Below are 19474 nucleotides of genomic sequence, written 5' to 3'. Positions count from 1 at the left end.
AGGGAGGTACTTACTGCTCTGGCAAGAAGGGCTTTCTCAAACAAATTTTCAATGACATTCTAGTAAGTATGGGACACCGGAAGAAGAAAGATGTGAGTCCCCTCCTTTTAGGTAGCAAAGATGTAACTCTAGGATTGAGAGCAGTCACTGGCAGAAGGACCCCTGGCTTCCAGCCTCTCAGGAGAAAGCCCAAATTCCTAAGTTAGAGGTTTTCTTTCCCTCTGGGTGACCCTTTCACTACAGGCTGGGACCAAATATTTGCATTGTCAACAGATGAATGACATTTTTGCTCTCTTGTTTTTCAATTAAAAGAGGGGGAGATGGAACAAAGGAGAGACATAAAACCTGAAAAATTCCAAAAAAGTCATCTCAATAAGTTGGGTCATGCCTACCATGCTGGCTTTTATGAAAAATTGTCCTGCATCCAACCTATGTCACTGACTATCTTGGGTGGGTGGGATAGGATTAGGTTTGCTGGATTATTTTAAAAGAACAACCAGGTCCTTTACAGGTAAATTCAATTTTGTAATGGCTAAAAATATATTCTGTCAACATCAGAAAATTCAAATCCTCTTGATTTTTTCACAATAAAATTGTGTTTGACTTGAAATTTAATCTAAGTATATTAAAATATCAGAGAAAAGCTAAGTGAAACAAACATATCTGACCAGAACTAAAAAAACCAAATGTAGGCATTAGTTCAAATGTAGGCCCTTTCACAACTCTGTTTTAATTTCTTGTACCCTTTTCCTAGCATAAACAGCAGAAGGTGCACTGAATGTGTACAACATGGACTCATTACTAAAACACTCTGTAAAAGAAATTGTTGTGAGACTGCCCAGGATGTCCCTGACAGTCCAGGGAGGAGGTTGAAGGCAGTTCCATGCCCCAGCATCTCAGTTTTCAACCAGAAAGGTAATTTGCATCAGGGGAAATTCAACTTTCAAGGAACATCAGGAGATACGTTACAACATTGTGACCTGATAAAGAAAAACAGGATTTGTCCTTCCCACCATGCAGCTCAGCTGACATCCTCTAGAGGACAAACTCAATGAACTTGAAAATTGAGTTCGTTTGTTTCTCAGGAATTAATGTGAGCTGTTGGCTTCCATCCAAATTCCATTTCACTTCATGCATTTTTTTTATTTTTATCTTTGTTTTTTATAACAGACCACAAATCAGAATAATGAGTATGTATCTTCCCATTTTTAATTTTCATATTTAATATTAATCTGTATAGGTCCAAATAAATTGAAGAATTTTTTTAATGCACTTGAAATTAAATCATTAAATGCCTCCTTCTTTTTTTACCTCTCATAATTTGAACTTCCTTAAAAGAAATTTAGTAAATCAAAATCACTGTGTTAAACACTATTGTTCTCTTGATCAAGAAAGCTGGCAATCCTAACCAATATTTAATCTTTTTAGTGCAAATGATGGGATTTTATTTGGATGTTGCTGGCTTTTTCAAAAAGGACAATTGCCGCTGGGTCAGTGTAAGTTGTGGCTGAGTGAGGGGGGCTACCCTACTCAAATGAAATTTAAATGTTATTCAAATGAATAACAGTGAGAATATCCAATTTTTTTCTTTCTTCCGTTAGCTATAGTGCACGTCTGGCTGAGGATTTTGCTATCTGATGTATGTTTGGAAACACCACAATTAAAACCAGTTTAAAATAGAAAGTCATGAAAAATGTCTTTCTCCTTTAACAATACCTGACTGGATGGGCTTCAGATAAAAGATATTCCTGTTGGAATCTAAGCCATTATCATCTCCATGAGAAACAACAGCTAGGACAAAGAAGTTCAGCCAAAATGTTGGTCTTTGTTTCATGTAACAGTGTAGAGTCCCTCTTTGCTGGACAAAGCAACTGAGAGTTGCAAAACTTCCTTCTGCACAAAAGCAGAGAGACGTGTCTGGCCAGGTCTAGAGGCTGCAAAGACAGGAGGAGCAGGTGATCCATTCCCAGGTGTCCACTGATGTGAGGCTACACCCTGTTGGTCTCACACTCAAGTCATACCCAGCTTCTCTTGTACATTGTTAATTGTGGGTCTTTTCAACACTTCGCCAAAAAATTTACTAGGCATAAATTTACAAGAGGTCACCTGAAGGATTAATGCTGAGGGCTTGCAAGGGCCATCCTCCAAACCCCACCAATTCTGGTCTTTCTCAAAGTCCAGGTGGGAGTAACCACTTTGTCATGGCAACAGGTAACTCTGGGGCACACAGAGACACTGACAGGACCTCTTTGTCTCCTGCAAGATCCTCTAAAGCCTCTTAGAATTCACCTATGGCTCTCACAGTAGCTTTGGGATTGTTGGGTCCTGTTTTCCATCTTTGCACAGTCCATTAGAGGCAGATTTTGAGAGATGATGGTACTTCACCAAATTTCCCCGACCCTTATGCTTCAATCTACCTGACAGGAAATACTCCTGTGCTGACAACTGTGAAAGTCTGGTGTTGTGTCCATGATATGTCACTACATTTGAAACAAGGAACACTTTGTACTGTACAATTATTTCTATTGCACCCAAGTGCTAAAGAAAGGATATTTGCAAATGGTTCAAGTCAATTCTGCAATACTAGATTAGGCTGAGGTATATAAGTAAAACTATTACATACCTCTCATTGCTAGTAGTAATTATGAGATATAGATCTTGAAAATAAACAAAACCAATAAACCCTCTTTCTTTTGAAAATAACACTGTGACATAAAATCCATGAAGTTGACTTGAAAGTGCACCTCTTTTTACGGTGTTTTTATAAATAACATGAAATTATGCATCAATTATATGTGATGTTTATTCTGTCAACTTCCACTTTCCAAAGTGATCAAGTAAGGATTTTCTATTTGTAGGTAAAATCCTCTTCTATAGAAATTAATATGCTTTTAGAGACTGGCCAGAGTAAAGTTCCTTTTTGCTTCTAATCATAAACCATAACAAATTTGAAGTTTAAAATTATCAGTACTGTGTTTCCATTGAGTCCTTATAATAATATTTAGTGGTAAGCCCTTAAAAGCTACATTTTATACTGATATTTCTTATGACTTGTTTAAGGAAATGGCTAGCTCCAGTCTTATGCCTTACTTACATCTAAGTACACACAAGTTTTATATACAGAATCACGTGCAAGGTAAAGGAAATACTAGAGTATGTGGAACCAGGCTTTAGGTTGCAATACATGGCTGGAAAGCAGCAAGCACATGAATATTTGCAGGTGAATGTCTCATAACTCAGGGCCAGCGTCTGACTACAGTTAATGCTGTTATAAGTCAAGAGGAAAACCTTTGGAATAGCTGGAATTTTTGTGAGTCAGAGCAGAAGCAGAATAAACTGGTATCAACATCTGCCCATATATAAGTGTGGTCATATATATTAAAGAAAAGGCAGGCAGCTTTTTACTATCTGCACTGACCCAGCAGTGAGAATCCCACATGGAAAGAAAGAAGGCAGATGAAAGAAATACAAACTGTTTTATTAAAATGAAAAGACCAAATGTTAACTTAACTAGAGATTAACATTTGCGCTGGCAAGTATTTTGTCTATTGCATTTGCATTTACAAGAAGTATCTTGGTTGTAAATGGATATTTTACTACAAAGAGACTATTGAGAAAATAAGAAAAATATAGTAATTTGAATAATTTATACAATATGCTTATCAGAAATAATGCATAACAAACAACCCATTTCTAATTTTCTTTGCCAGTAAATAAACCTTGGTTGAAATTTTCTGTGTAAACCTAGATTTAATACAATCACAGACAATATATGCTATGACTGAACCCATTCTTTTGGGAGAGTTTTGGCATACTGCCAAAAGAAGCAAAATCTGAAGAAGCCATTAAAAGAAAACAGGAAATAAACCAATGTCAGAAGCAGAGATCAGATCAGACCAGAGAGCAGATTTGTGTCCCTCGCACAAATGGACTTATTAGCATAAGTCACGTTTCTGTCCTAAGGAGGTTCACTTTGATGTTTAAGATTGGGGTTTATGAAAACTGAGAGTCGAGTTTCTGCTTCTCTTTTCCCTGAGTTTCCTTCTGGCACAGCATCTTATTCCTGCAGATCTGAGGGGAGCAGTGTTGGTGAGAACAGCCACTTCCCATCCCTCCCACAGCACAGGAGCTGCTGTTCCTGCCCTGGTGGGCTCAGTCAGACAGGGAGGAAAGCAAAAACTGGGACTAATGTTATTGATTCCCGCTGTTCTGTGTTTATCACATTAACCAGCAGCAGACTTGGCCTGGTTTGTTAATATGGAACCTGATCCAAAACCCACTGAAGTCCTTAAGACATGTACCTCAGAACCATTAAGGAAAAGATTAACTAATCCAAATGATTTTTATACAAGGATTTTAAAACATATAAGGGTTTGAGAGAAAAGCAGTCTTTTGGTAGTTTGGGGTTGGGATTTTTAAACCAGAGTCTGATATAAAGCACACTGTGACAGGGGGGTTTTTTTATATATTTTAGCATTTTCAGACCAGGCTGTTAAAACATGGTCACAGCAGTATCACTACTACCATATTATATAATTACTTCTTTGCACACTGCACTCAGCTGGAAGGAATTCAAAACAAGCCCAAATTTATACCAAAATATTTGCCACGTGTTTCAGATAAGGTATCAGAAACTTTGAACACAACATGAGAGATTTAATGTCCAGCATTTCCTTTTAAACTCATTTATCTTTCTCCCTCCCTCTGCACTCTCACACCACCGCACCCTCACATTTTATTTGACAGCACTGCTTTAGTGCCTTCAATAAAAAAGCCTTGTCCAGTGAGGCAAATACAAGCACCTTATGAGGTGTCACCAGCTTTTGAGTGCAGCCTTTGTCCTTTGCTGCTCTTTACAGATGACACAGGAGCCCTTGCTGTTGCTGCAGCTTGATTGACTCAAAGCTGGGACACATGGCATTTGTTATCTTTTTGATCCCCTGCTTCATGGTCGGAAGCGACCTCGCTCTCTCCTGCCAGAATGCTGACGACTTTGTGGGTGCCAGTTCTCCGGGGGACATCGTCATTGGAGGCTTGTTTTCAGTTCACAGCGAAATGCTGCATCCAGAAGAAGATCCCATCAAGCCAGTAATTCAGAATTGTGCTGGGTGAGTAATACTGGAAATTAAACATACAGCAAAGAAGAGAGCACTGACATTGGGCATGTAACTCTTACGTTAAGGTCAACAAATTCTGGTTCTTTTTTTTTGCTTAGACTTAAAAATTCCTTGGACATCACATAAATTTCACGTAAATTAACAGATAAATTTCATGTAAATTAACAGAGGATGACAAAATATGGGCAAGTTACAATAAAAAATACTGCAGTTTACTGAGGAAGGGAATGAGCATTTGATCCTATTTCAATCTTCACAGATAATCAAATAGCCGTGGATGTTTGTGTTATCATCTGATTTCCATGTATACATTTCATATTGCTAATTTGCCATAGATCTGAAGGACTCAGCTGGGCATCTATTCATTATTTGTTATGAAGCTCAACCTACATGATCTGGACACAGGCAGACTATTCCATTTTCCCCAAGCCCATAGTAAAGTCTGCCTCCCATCTCTTGGGCAGCTCAATTATAATCTATGATAGTACCTTGATGGTGACACTGTAGTTATTTTTTAAACTACCATCATTATTACACTTGGAAGTATAATTGTGGCTTTATGTTATATGATAGCCTACATATAAACACCTTGCCATGCATGCATTCTTTGCATCAGAATATTTATTCTGTTGGCTCCAAGTCCTACTGTGCTTGAAATGTCCATTTTTCTGGAATACATGAAAAGGAAACCTGGTGAAGAATTTTATTTTAATTACAAAATAAATATTTCCTAAGAGCAGGAATTCCAAACATGTATTTTTTAAAATTGAAATATAGGTGCAAATCCACAAATTTTATTTCAATTTTACAACTTAATCCCACATCTGAATCTAATAATTAGCTAGGTATGCAGGTATCCATCTGGATTTATGTCAAAATGTTGAGTAGGTTGAAAATTCTGTCTGTCTTCCATTATTTTTCTGTGGAGACATAAATTATCTCCAGTCCATCTGAAATTTAATTTAGATCACAAGATTTGTAATCTTTAGAGAAGTTTGCCTGAGAGGAGAGTTTGTTGTATTGTAGACATTTTGTGCTATCTCAGTTTTGATTAATCACCTGTTATAGCATCCACTGGAGATGAGAGGAAATATCTGGGCTAACTTCATCAGGTCAGAAGAGTATTTTAGAAACATCAATGCAACCTCCAAAGACCTTGACTTCTGAAATATTTTCTTCTATTCTGAAACATTTAGTAGTTCCTTTTCTTTGCTTCATGCCTTTGGTGAAAATAAATACATTTTTAAAAAACTTAGTGGGCAGGTGTAGTAAACTAGAATATCTTCACTGACTTTGACAGATGCTTCCTGAAGATATTACTTGCAAATTTTCATGTATCATGAAAATTAAACTTTTAGTACATTTTTCTTTTTCAGAAAAACACTTTTATTCAAGTATATTTTTGACTCTGTGTTTATTTTACTTAGTCTCCTGTTAAATGAGAAAAAAATGGCTTTTAATCTTTTGTACACTAAACCCAAGAAAAGCACACAAAACTTACTACCCATCAGTTCTTTTCAGCAGTTGTAAAATTCTAAGGGATATGCTCAAAACAGACTTTGCTTCACCCTTGCTTCCAGCAAAGTTTTTCTAAAAAACACCACCTATATTTCTCTGACAGCTTTGAAATTCAAGTTTTTCTTCAGACACTTGCAATGATACACGCTATTGAAACCATCAACAACTCAACGCTGTTGTCTGGAGTTACCCTGGGCTATGAAATCTACGACACGTGTGCAGAAGTTACAAAAGCCATGGCATCTGCCCTGAGATTTCTGTCTAAATTCAACTCTTCTGAGGATGCTGTGGAGTTCAAGTGCAACTACTCAGACTACATCCCGAGTGTCAAGGCAGTCATTGGAGCCAGCTACTCAGAGGTGTCCATGGCAGTGTCAAGGCTGTTGGCTTTGCAATTAATCCCACAGGTAGGCTTGAGGCAACTATTTTATTTTGGACAGAGGGTCAGATTTACCAGGCTAACAATTAAGGCTCTAATCACAGGACTTGCAAAAGCCATGTATTTACTACAGGGCAGGATTTGGTTTATCCTAAGGACATCAGGACGGGTGGGCTTCAGCTCCAAGTGGAGGCCTTGATTCACTTATGCAAACAAAGGCAGTAAGGGATATTTTATATACCCAAGGCACATTTATCCAAGTGTTTTTCCAGGCTCATGCTGGGCTCTTGTCAGTCTGGCAGTGCCTTTGGTCAGTCCTGGCTACTCTAGTGTACCTTGGACGACACTCAAGGACTTTGTTCAGGCAGCAAAGTTACAGCTGACATGAACACTTTGCCTGGTGGTGAATATGACAATACTCAATCTCAAGCTAAAAAAAAAAAAAATAGAGACCAGATCAGATCTGATCTGTCCAGAAATTCAGGAATTCTCTCCAGCCCAAGAGAAATTAAATGTTGGAATCAGTAAAAATTATGGACAGGGAAGTGAGGAAGATTGCTCTAAAACAAAGATTTTCTCCTAGTACTCTTCAAACAATTGTAGAAATGAAAGAGTACAACAGTTTAGATCCACACTAGGCTTCCCAAAACATTCTTTTCTATTTCTGACCTCTCTAGGACTAGTACTGTCCCACATTTGTGCTTAGGCTGTGCTAACCTTCCTGCTGTCACCTTTGTGAAAGAATTGGGGTCAAGGCCAGGACTAAGAAGGAAGAAAGAGATCCACTTCCATACCATCCTGTCTTGCACTTTGGTTTTGGCAATAGATATAAATTAACCAAATAAGTGGAAAAGACATAAAATCTGAACTAAAGATAACTTCTAACTGAATCTTCTCCTCTGCAATGGTAGGAAGTAATTCTGACCTCCAACGCCACCACAGGAACTGTAGTAAGTATGAAAACCAAAGTGCCACACTTGAACATAATCAAAAGGCAAGTGACTAAAAAAATCTGCAGTAGGGCGTAGATGGAAAATGGGAATCGACAGATTTTTCTTATCAATGGCATCTACAGTGTTCTGACCCAGTAAGATTTTGGTATCCCCTCCGGACAGGCGACTCTTGTTTTGGAAAGCTTAAATTTACTTTTTAAGAACTGTCAAGAAATATAGGGGAAAAAAAGGTTCCAACAAAAAAATAAGAAAGGATTAAAACTGGAGAGATTTAAATGTTCTTTTTATGCTTTTCCAGCTACATTTGCAAGAAAAAGATAATAAATCTTTTGTATGAAAAAAGTATAACATTTTGTATTATTGGATACTGTTTGTTTGTCTGTGAGGTTCTTCCAACCGATTTAATGATGCTTTTGAAATATAATAATTAAATATATATTGGGGAGAAAATATGTGTGTGTGTGTGTGTGTGTGTGTGTGTGTGTGTGTGTGTGTGTGTGTGTGTGTTTGAACCACACTAAAGCACTCAGTGATAGGAAAATACTACAAAACATAAGAGTACTAGCCATTTGAATAGAGACTCAAAAATAGCCAATATTTTAATTATTGTTTTGAAGAGCATATTGATGGTATCTGAACAGAGTAAAACAAAATCTTTATATCATCATTACTGTAGTATCTATTTTGAAAGATTTTGCTCTCAGCCTTCACTGAATTATGTGGAAGGGAAAAAGTGTAACTGGCGCTGGGCACAAGTCTGCATCCTAAGAGCAGGGAAAGAGAACCTGCCCCCTTTAGCTGCAGCTTGCGGATGCTCTTTCACAGGAGGAGGGAGTCTGGGTCAGGTGGGAAGAAAGAGCAATCATGGCAGCTTTGGAACTCTTGGCATCCTTTGGTGGAGAACACATCTGTAACTGAATTGTTCATTCTTCCTAGGTCAGTCCTGCATCATCAGCTGAAATCCTCAGTGACAAAATCAGGTTTCCTTCTTTCTTCAGGACTATCCCCAGTGATTTTCACCAGACAAGAGCAATGACTCGCTTGATCTGTGAATCTGGGTGGAACTGGATTGGAGTAATAGCCACTGATGATGACAATGGGAGGTTCGCTCTGGAGAGCTTTGGCGTCCAGGCCATGGCAAACAACGTTTGCATAGCCTTTAAAGAGATGCTGCCAGCCTATCTCTCTGACAGCACCTTTCACACCAAAGTTGATCAAGCAATTGAGAATATTGTCAAAGAAAAAAGAGTAAACGTTATTGTTGTCTTTATGAGACAGTTTCATGTGCTCAAACTATTCAAGAAGGCAATTGAGAGGAACGTTAATAAAATCTGGATTGCGAGTGATAACTGGTCAGCTGCAGTCAAGATCAGTACAATGCCCAATATCAGACAGCTGGGAACAGTTGTGGGATTTGGATTTAAAAATGGAGACATCTCCTCATTCCAAGAGTTTTTGAGAAACCTTCATAAAAAGCCGACTGAAAACAACAAGTTTTTACGTGAATATATTATGCTTTTGTCAGTCTGTGCACACCTGGAATATCATGACTTTCAAAGGTGCATTGCAAACCAGTCCCAGGATAATCTATTGGAAAATGATGGGAGTAAGCCTCATATCTGGAGAGATGATTTTTTGAATGCTAATGTTGAACCAGGATTTATCCATAGTACTATGCTTGCAGTCTATGCTATAGCTCACGCCATTAAAGGGCTGTGCAAAGACAGAGACTGCAAGGATCCATCTGCCTTCACTCCCTGGGAGGTATGATGCTAATTCTTACAGATCTCATTCTGCCTAACTTTCATCGCATTTTTGCCACCCTATTCCTGGAGATAAAAGCTTGGTCCTTTTACCAAATTACTCCTTATCAGCTACTTGACTATAGTGGTCATTGCTGCAAACCACTGTGATGCACATCGTGCGTGCTCTTGAGTGATGGGGACACTGCAGGACAGGAGCATTCACCAAAGAGTTACAATTTTCCTCTCTCCTTTCTCTCACCACTGTATCTGTTTTGTCTTAATTCAAGTATTATCCTCCATAATGAGCCTCTACCTGAAACTGAAAAGGCTATACATTGTACCTGTGTCTGATCTTGGCTTATATATAAAGACATAATCTTTAACATGGGTGAGGCACTTGTTATCACACTACTGGGTGGGAAAAGGAGAGGAAAAATAAGACAAGTAAACGTGACCTGACCTTTTACCCAAGAACCTGCTCAGGACTATTCACTTTTACACACTTTTACTCAGAAGATTAAACAAATATTCACTTAAAAGTCAAACAACCTCTGAAGCACTCTGATTTGCTCTGACCTCTTATCCTAGGTCAGGGCAGGTCAAACCAAGATATGGGATTTGAAATAAAAAACAACTAATCAATAACTCAGTAACAATCAGACTAATTACATGAATTAGTAAACACTAATGGGACAAATTCAAGACTGTTTAGCAGGAATGCAGCTTTATAGAGCTACATTTACACCGTTAATTGATAAATGCCAAGCCATGCAAATTAACTCCTTTTAAGATGTTAAGCATTCATGAAGAGAACTGAGAGATAATTAGTTTCCCTATGATGTTTTCATGACATGTTTCTCCTACATGAAAATTCAACCCTCTAGGAAGGAAGATATATATGTACAGAAAACTCTTAGGATCTAAGTAATCCATATCATATATCTCCAAATACAGGGAAACAATAGAGTGATTGTTGTTACAGACTTTGCAAAAAATGCCAAAAACCAATTGCACTAAGGGGTTGCTAAATATTAGCCCCTTCTGTCTGAAGCTCAACATGCATTCAAAAAGCTCTCATGTTCTCATATTGTTAGACAAATTGAAAAAGTGGAGAACAGAAAAATTAAATTAGTAATCTGAGTATATACAATGAAAAAACCCTATTCATTCCACACAACTATGCAGCATCCAAATAAAATGCACCAATCAATTTGGTTAGAAACACACCAATTCTTCATAAACTGTATAAATGCCCAAAAAAATTACATTATACATGACAAGTTGGCATATTATATACACTAGATGTGTATGTGTTACTAGATGTGTTACATACATTTGACAAAGCCTATTGAGGTAGTATACACGTCAGCATGTTTGTTAAATGCTATGAATATCACAAATGGACCCGTGTAACAGCATGATTTTCAAATGCAGTTGAGCTCAGCCTTTCACCAAACATTGAATTTTTTTCTTGTCAGTTAATTATTGATGCCAAAAAATCATTAGGCCTGCAAAATAATAAAGCTTTTTCTTCTATTAAGAGCCATGGCAGCTAAATGGGAGTACTTCAATGATCTCCCCATGCACTGGGAGTGGGGATATATAATGTGCCTTAACCTGTCCTTTTCTAGATTCACACACACCTGTTTCATCTGTCTGCTCGTGATGAGGGAGGCAGAAGTTTTTCCCTCTTGAACAGAATGGATTGCAATATGGAGCTGGACAGTTGCCTTGACAAAGCATATATATTGTTCATTGATTATTAACAGTTCTGAGTCTCACCTTGCCATACAAAATTTCAGGCTGAGTTGCAGCTGGGAACAGTACTAGTTACTCCCAGACATGCTGGGAGAATTTACTCTGGAAGCAAATGTTGCCCAAATTGATTCTGCTGACAGTAAAGTAACAGGAGTGCTGCTGAGGGCCAAAAGATTCTTAGAGGGCCAAAAGCTTCTTAGTTTATGCCATCAAAAATATTTGCTCTGAATATCACACCAAAATTTTCAAGGCTGGAAAATATACTATGATTATGGTTTTATGAAATGATGATTCTTTTTAGTGATAGATTTTTACGGCCAGCATGATTGTCTGTATAAAGTAATTCTGTAAACAAAATGAATTTGAATTTTAATATTTTTCTTTGTCCTAAAAGCATTTCTTTTTAACTTTATACTATCATACATATGTTAAACTACTCAGGTTGTCACACTGACATGATACTGGTGTATGTTATCTTAAACTTAAACTTAAAACCTTAAACTTAAACCTTAAACTTATGTGCAGCTCCTTGAAGAACTTAAAAGAGTTGTAGTCATTGATGGTGATAAGGAAGTCAAATTTGACTCCCATGGCGATATGAGCACCAGTTATGATGTTCTTCTTTGGAAAGAAATTGATGGCCACATGGAAATCACCACTATGGCAGAATATGATGCTGAGAAAGGTGGCTTTATCTTTGAGGATGAAGAGAAAAAAAAAGACTTTCTGGCTCTAAAGGTAACTTTTAATTTGTTGACATAATGTGTGAAGTTTATTTTAAGACAGTTTTTTTCTACCTGCAGCACTTGCTACTGGAACATGTGCCAGCTAGAAATCTCTTGTGTGATTTAATGTTCTCCTCTTAGAGCAAAGAATCCTTTCTGAATTTATTCAACCCCTTTCATGCACCCTGAGATCCATGTTAGCCTATGAGCAGGCTCAGTGCTACAAAATCTATTTATTTCTCCAGAATGCCCCTAGAATGTTATGTCTGTCCTAAGGATACTATTACAGAATCTTACAAAGGCATTTTAAAATAAAAAATTATGGTGTATAAAAAGCCCTCACTTATGTACCACATTTTTTAACATGAAGACTCAGATGTGATGATTTCATTGTTAAAAAAAAAAAAAAGTTTTGTTGTTTATTTGCCCCTGTTAGATCTGGGGTCAGCAGCATGAGTAGGTGGTGCCACGGGGAGCCCCAGCACCGGGGTAGACAGGACGAGTGGGTGGCCCTGGCCAGCTCCAGCTGGACAATCTGTCCTCTGTGCATGGGGGCATGTCTGAGTTCATGGCACAGCTCTGTGCTGCAAGGCATTCCCCACTAATGGGGCAGGGAGAGGCTGCTTGCTAGGGGGGCTGAATTCTGGTCCCCACATGTGAACTTAGCTGAGTAGAGAAGGAAACCTCAAACCTTGTCCCTCTTTGTGGTGCAAGGAATGTCTCCACCTCCTTGTAAACACCATCTTGGAAGGAGGTGAGGTTGCAGTGTGCCTCAGGACAGGTGATTTGACAAAAAAAATGTCTTTGGAAGGAGGACATGAAGGGAGACCTCAAGAGAAGGCCCTGATCACACACCCAGAGTGGAGCTTCATGACTCAGGGACACGCTGGTGAGGGTCAGGAGTTTCAGAGCTGCAGTACAGAGCATCCCCAAAGCATCTCCTTCTGGCCAAGGTGAACCCCCTGGGCTCTGAGCAGCTGAGCAGAGCTTCAGGATCTCATTTTTGAAGCAGTTCACTCAAATTCCCCTTCAGATGCTTCTGTGCATTCTTTGAAGATGATCCTCTGTAGCATAAATGCAAGTTCAAAGCTGAAAGAAAGACTTTGATCTAGATTTTAAAGGTGTACACAAATCCAGAAATTAGCATTCAGGGCCCAAAAATAAAATTATCAGGTAAATAATGCCCCATTCTATTACTCATTGACTGTGTGGAGAAAATACAACAAACATGGACCCTACAATGTCTGTTTTTCAACATAATTTTCAGATTTTCAGATTTCCTTAAAATATGTATGATTTTTAAAAATTGCAAAAATCCTGGAGGTTTCTATTAATGTTCCCTTATAATTAGCTGTACCTAAGATGATGGTCTCTTTTTTTTTTTTGCCCTCTGCACACTGCAGAAGGTTCAGTCAACATGCTCCCAGCCCTGCAGTCCAGGCCAGGTGAAAAAGGTTACAGAAAGTCCACACACATGCTGCTATGAGTGTATTTACTGCCCAGAAAACCATTACAGCAACCAAACAGGTAAAAAATTAGTATCCAAATAAAGGTTTATTTCTACATCAATGTAATTGTTTTCCTTGGATATAATGTGCCTTGAGAACCTTGGGTTAAATTTTTGAATGAGATTTAAATATTTATTTATAATCTCTTTCCTGTAAAACTTGGTATAAATGCTTTTTAAAAGGCGAAGTTTAAAGTAATCAGATTGTCCAGCTGACTAGCATTATCCTTTGCTAGGATGGAAATTCTGTCTGATTTATCAGTGAGATTTACTCTCATTAAATAGAGTCTTTCCTCCCTGTCTTTCCTTAGTACATTCAGTCCAGTCAGGAGCAATTTCTTGACTTTGAGGGTGGTGAGGCACTGGTTGCCCAGAGAAGTTGCGGTGGTTGCCCCATTCTTGGAAGTGTTCAAGGCCAGGTTGGACAGAGCCCTGACCAACCTGGTGTGGTGGAAGGTGTCCCTGCCCCCAGTGCAGGAATTGGAACTAGATGGTCTTTGAAAGTCCCTTCCAACCAAGAGGATTGGAAGCCTATGAATCTATGAAGTTCAAGGGTTATGTAATTTACTTAGCAGCACATTTTGTGTCTTACCACGGAGTACTGTGTTATTTGATATAACAGTATATTTTTGTATAATATATTTTTGTATCAAACCTAATGTATACTCTACCACTGGTTTAAGCAAAATCTTTTAAAGGTGAAAATTAAATATGGGGAAGAAAGATGGAATCAAGACAATTAAGGTAGCATGTACTTTTTAATACCCTGAGAGCAGAAGAAAAGTAAATTTTATCTGCTTATTCAATTAATTGCGAAATTTCTCCATATCAGAAAATAGGAATTGCAAAGCAAAAGTACCTTTCAAATCCTTATCTAAAGCAATGTTTGTTCTTGCTGTTGTGTTTTAAAAGCTATCTGTAAAGAGAATATTATGGTGTTTTGTTGTTAAAATAGACAAACGAAAGAAAAGCAATTCAAATTTTTGCTAGAGAACTGGTTTCAATTAAAGCTTCACTGGTCACATTTCACTGGTCGTTTTCCCTGCTCGCCCTGGCTGCAGGCAGGGCTTGCCCCAGCTGGCAGGGAGCTCCGGGCACTTGTCCTCAGCCCTTTGTGCCACCGCAGCCCTGCAGCTCCTCCCCCTGGGCAGCGACAGCCGGACTCGGAGCCAGCCAGACCCATCCTTTCCCTTCAGCATCCTTTCCCACATTGCTCCTGTGCCTCAAATCCCTACAATCCGCTTTGCAGCTTATTAACTTTAGGGTTCTGAGATATCTTCCCTTTTTTATGCTTCCAGATATGGATTACTGCTACCGATGCAACAACAAAACCTACTGGGCTCCCGTCAACAGCAGCACGTGCTACAGGAAGACAATCTATTTCCTTGCCTGGACTGACTGGTTTGCTATCTTCCTCCTCCTCCTCTCTGCTTTTGGGGTTGTGTTGGTCTTGTCCATTTGTGTAATATTTACCAAAAACTTGGACACACCAGTAGTAAAGGCATCTGGTGGTCTGACTGTCTGCTACATTATTCTCTTCAGCCACTTCTTAATTTTTTTAAGCACTGTCTTCTTCATAGATATACCCACAGAATTCAAATGTAAAACTAGGCAAACACTCTTTGGTATAAGTTTTACACTCTGCATTTCATGTATTTTAATAAAGTCACTAAAAATTTTACTAGCTTTCAGCTTTGATCCCAAGCTTCAAAATTTCCTGAAATGCATGTATAAACCTATTCCCACTGTGGTCACTTGCACTGGAATTCAAGTTATCATTTGCACTTTCTGGCTTATATTTAGAACACCTTTTGTAAATCAAAATTTCTCAATCCCAAGAGCAATAATTCTAGAATGCAATGAGGGATCTATTGTAGCTTTTGGGATTATGTTGGGCTACATCGCTGCCCTAGCATTTATTTGCTTCATATTTGCCTTCAAAGGTAGGAAATTGCCAGAGAATTACAATGAAGCTAAATTCATCACTTTTGGCATGCTAATTTACTTTATAGCATGGATTGTATTTATCCCTGTCTACGCAACCACATTTGGCAAATACTTGCCAGCAGTGGAAATCATCGTTGTTTTAATATCTAATTATGGAATCCTCTGCTGCACTTTTCTACCAAAATGCTATATCATCATTTACAAGCAAGAAACAAACACAAAATCTGCCTTTCTCAAAATGGTTTACACGTACTCCTCTAAGAGTGCAGGCAGCGTTGCTGTTAGTCAGGCTTCTCTAGATTCAAAATCTTCCAGCTTCCGAGCCATTGTCACAGACTCGTGTAAAACTGAGAATGACTCTGTGAATGGAAACTGCCATTTCCAAGTGCCTGGGCAGTCACTAATAAAAGGAAAAGTTCTTCCTCAAAATGCTGCAAGGACTATGGTCAGGAAGAGAGTCTCCAGCATATGACTGGACAATGTTAAAATACCAGAAGTTAAAAAGCCATTTTAGGGAGCCATTTGTCTTTCAGATCTCTTTCTTTTTGCTGTCTGCAAGGAGGGCAGGCCATGTTAAACACCTTTTCCTGTACTTAGGCGGTTATCCATTACCAGATTTGAAAGGCTTTCCTGACTCACAGAGTCCATCCCTTGCTCCTGCAAACTCACTGATGTGCAGTCCCTTTCAGCAGCTCCCTTCCTTCCCCACCCAGCCTGCTTAGACCTGTGGGAACCTATTCTGCAACCTCCCTTCCTCAAGTGAGGCAGAAGCATCACAAAAATATTATTTCTCACAGTCATGTAAGTGGGACCACATGAGTTTCCCCACTTCTTTCGCCTCTTTGATGCTCAGTTGTTTAAGGAGCTCTTCTTCTCATCTTGGCCCCATTTTACAGATCAAAGAGAACCTTGTCCCCAGCCTTTGTTTGCCGAGATAAACAAGTCCAGTCCTTTAGTCTCCACTTTTAAGATAGGCTTTCAAGTCTTCTGAACTTCCAAAAGTAACTCTTTTCATCTGGTATAAATGAATCTTTTTTTGTCCTCCCCAAAATTGCACGACTTATTCCAGATGAGTGCTGTAGTAACATTTAAGTTTTCTTGTATTTACCTTCATGGTAATGAACTAGAGACAGAGCTGTAAAGAAATTAGAGAGTTCTGCTGGAGCTCTGTAGTTATACATATGTTCATCTGCCTTTTTTCCCCATACTCAGGAGAGACACATTGATTCACCTCATGCACCTCCACTGATGCACGAGGAGAGTGAGCCCCAGGTGTCCTTTTATTTGAGAGTGTAAAGTCAATGTGTAATGTCAAAACTTAAAACCACCAATTGATTCCTCTCATTAGCATAAATAATGTAATGACCAGTATCAGCATGAGGGCATCCTGGAAAATTTATGGGAGTTGACATATATTTTAATAAATGTGATTTTCAACAAGAACATGACAATGCACTGTTAGGATACACAGCAATACCACAAGGATGACCTGGCATGATCTGCACTGAATGAGACTCTGCTCTGTAGCTCCTTGAGCACAGTTGTGCTGCGCCTTCTGTATGACAGGGAAAGGGCACACTCAGAGGAGGAAGAATTTTTCTGTCAGGATAATGGTACCACAGAGCTTTTTCAGACAGAGCTTAAACAGCAGAACTACATTGTTGATACAGGAGCAGGAAAATACTTTTCCATATTCATAAAGCCCAGAACATAGAAACTTTGCTACTTAAGTTCTGTGCCATGTTGCTATAAAATAATACTAAATCCTTTTTATTGTGAATCTATTAAGGTATTTTAAAGTCATTTGAAAGGCAAGAGTGCAATTCACATATGGACTTGTGTAAATATGTATGTTCTGTTGCTAATTGTAGGAATGAAGGTTTATGTGTATATATTTGTATGCTGAATGCTATTTATACTTCAGTTGTTGCAAATACTTTTCTGCATATGAGTTTATGTATGATAAGGTTAAAATGCCTGCAGTGTGAAGTCTTCCCCTAAAAGAGAGAAGCAAAGCTTACAGTGCACAACTGTCAGCAAATAGCTGGTTAGAAAAGTTAATTTGGCTGGAATGTTGTACCTGTATTTACTGTTTTCAAAAGTGTTGAGTGTAGCATGCCTTGAAGCTGTATGAAAGGGAATGATTAAAGCCATATTGATGTTTAAAATTGAGTTTGCTTACTTAATTTCCTTACCTCACCCCATGAGCTTCTGTTTGGCCTTGAACAACAGCAAAACACACACCTGTAAGGTTGTTTCCACTGTTGACCTCAGCCTGCTTAGAAACATCCTTTAGATTGAATGCTGTGTGTGGTCAGGGGTTCCTCCTGCAGGACAACGAGGAGAATGTGTTGATGAACAGGGCCTGGTGACAGCAGCGTGAAGGTCTCTACCAAGGTATCTCTGAGAAAGGAGATTGCATATGGCAGAATTTCAAGGGGCCTTACATGCTCCTTCTAATTCTCCAGGTCTTCTGTACAAAGCACTGTCCATGGTGGAGCATAGAGGATGTAACAGGTTTGGGAGCTTGGCTTGACAGCAAAGAAGAGACTTTACACCAAGATGTGCTACATGGTTTTAAATGCCTTGTCTGTGAGAAGCAAGTGATCATAAATGTAGCTAGAACATAAAGGGATTGTGCTACCCTACACAGAGGATATGAAAAAGCTTAAAATAGGAGTTTATTATGCCAAAGTAGCCTTTGTGCACATTCTCCTGCCCAGGGCAGTAAGTATTCCAGCAATCTAACTATTCCTCTTGTCAGTCATGGGGACATTAAATGAGTCTGAAACAGATTTTCATCCCCAGAGCCCAGAACAGGAATCACCTTCCAGAGTCATAGCCAAGTCTTACCGTGGTGCTCCCAGAGCCATAGCCCATAGGTCAGGCCAAGTGAGGCCAAAGGGACCAGCTCTTTTTTTCTGGCCCCAAGAACACTCTGCTTGCTTACTTTGGAAATATTTGAAACCTTTAAGAGGTTTCAGGGTCTTTCCAAAAACTTCTCAAAGCACTAACATCCCACAGGCACATTTCCCATCTCTGAGAGCAATAGAGAGAACAAACGTCTCCAAACACAGTGCTGTTCACAAAGAAATCAAATGGGAAAAGCCAGTTTGTTAAGGTCAGCAGGAGGCTGCTCTGGATGTAAACGTTATTTAACCTTTCTAGGGCTTATGTCATCCATTGTTAATAATGCTAAATGCTGCATTCTGAAGCCACTATCATACAATGTAGAATATCTTCGGGGAGAATGAAGACCATGAAGGCCACCAAGCATTGGATGTCCGCTTCTCCAGAGCATAATTCCCTCAAGATTTCAGTAGCTCTGGCTGTGTAGATGCCTTTCATCTGCCCACACTCTTTAGAGCATTCTTTGATGATTGCTGGAAACTATATGAGCTCCAGGCTCGCTCCCAGCAGCTCTGCTGATGGGCATTGGAACTCCAAATGTGTGGGTGACTGTCAGGAGGGGCAGCTGATAGCTGTGTCTGGGATGCTGCTCGTAATGAATGACACTGGGCCCAGCCCAGATGTGCTGACTCTTCCTACCCTTCCCAGATGTGTCTTCAGGGACAAGGAGCACTGCTTGACATAGTCACACTATGCCATACTCCCTTGAGCAAAGGTAAAGTATCATCCTCTAGGTCATTTCTGTTGATGCATCTTCATCTCCTTGACAACATTCTGAAAGAGGGCACAGCTGCTCAAGGAGTGTGTGTGCAAGTAAAGAGGTGCATCTCTTCCTTTTTCTTTTTTTTTTTTTTCTTCTTTCTTGCTCCTGAAGAAAAGATAGCTGGAGGTTTTGGCTACAAATAGCTCAAAACT

The 19474-nt window shown here is 39.1% G+C and overlaps 1 protein-coding gene across 4 annotated transcripts; it reads left to right on the top strand.

Annotated features, from left to right (window-relative positions):
- The first annotated feature begins 4640 nt into the window (after positions 1–4640).
- Positions 4641–17817, top strand: GPRC6A (G protein-coupled receptor class C group 6 member A). 4 transcript variants are annotated; one of them, XM_063151049.1, is made up of 7 exons: positions 4643–5108; positions 6739–7042; positions 7926–7964; positions 8904–9731; positions 11996–12208; positions 13599–13722; positions 15001–17817. In XM_063151049.1, exons 1-7 carry the CDS (start codon positions 4915–4917, stop codon positions 16119–16121), a joined length of 2823 nt encoding a protein of 940 aa, XP_063007119.1. In that variant the 5' UTR covers positions 4643–4914; the 3' UTR covers positions 16122–17817. The 4 variants fall into 4 exon arrangements, with proteins under 4 accessions (XP_063007121.1, XP_063007122.1, XP_063007119.1 ...); XM_063151051.1 differs by lacking the exon at positions 11996–12208 and having other exon boundaries at positions 4641–5108; XM_063151050.1 differs by lacking the exon at positions 7926–7964 and having other exon boundaries at positions 4644–5108.
- Positions 17818–19474: the final 1657 nt, after the last annotated feature.

Source organism: Melospiza melodia, chromosome 3 (genome assembly GCF_035770615.1).
Source record: "Melospiza melodia melodia isolate bMelMel2 chromosome 3, bMelMel2.pri, whole genome shotgun sequence".
NCBI lineage: Eukaryota > Metazoa > Chordata > Aves > Passeriformes > Passerellidae > Melospiza > Melospiza melodia.
The sequence above is the reverse complement of the archived record's forward strand: the minus strand, read 5'-3'. Positions and strand labels throughout refer to the sequence as shown.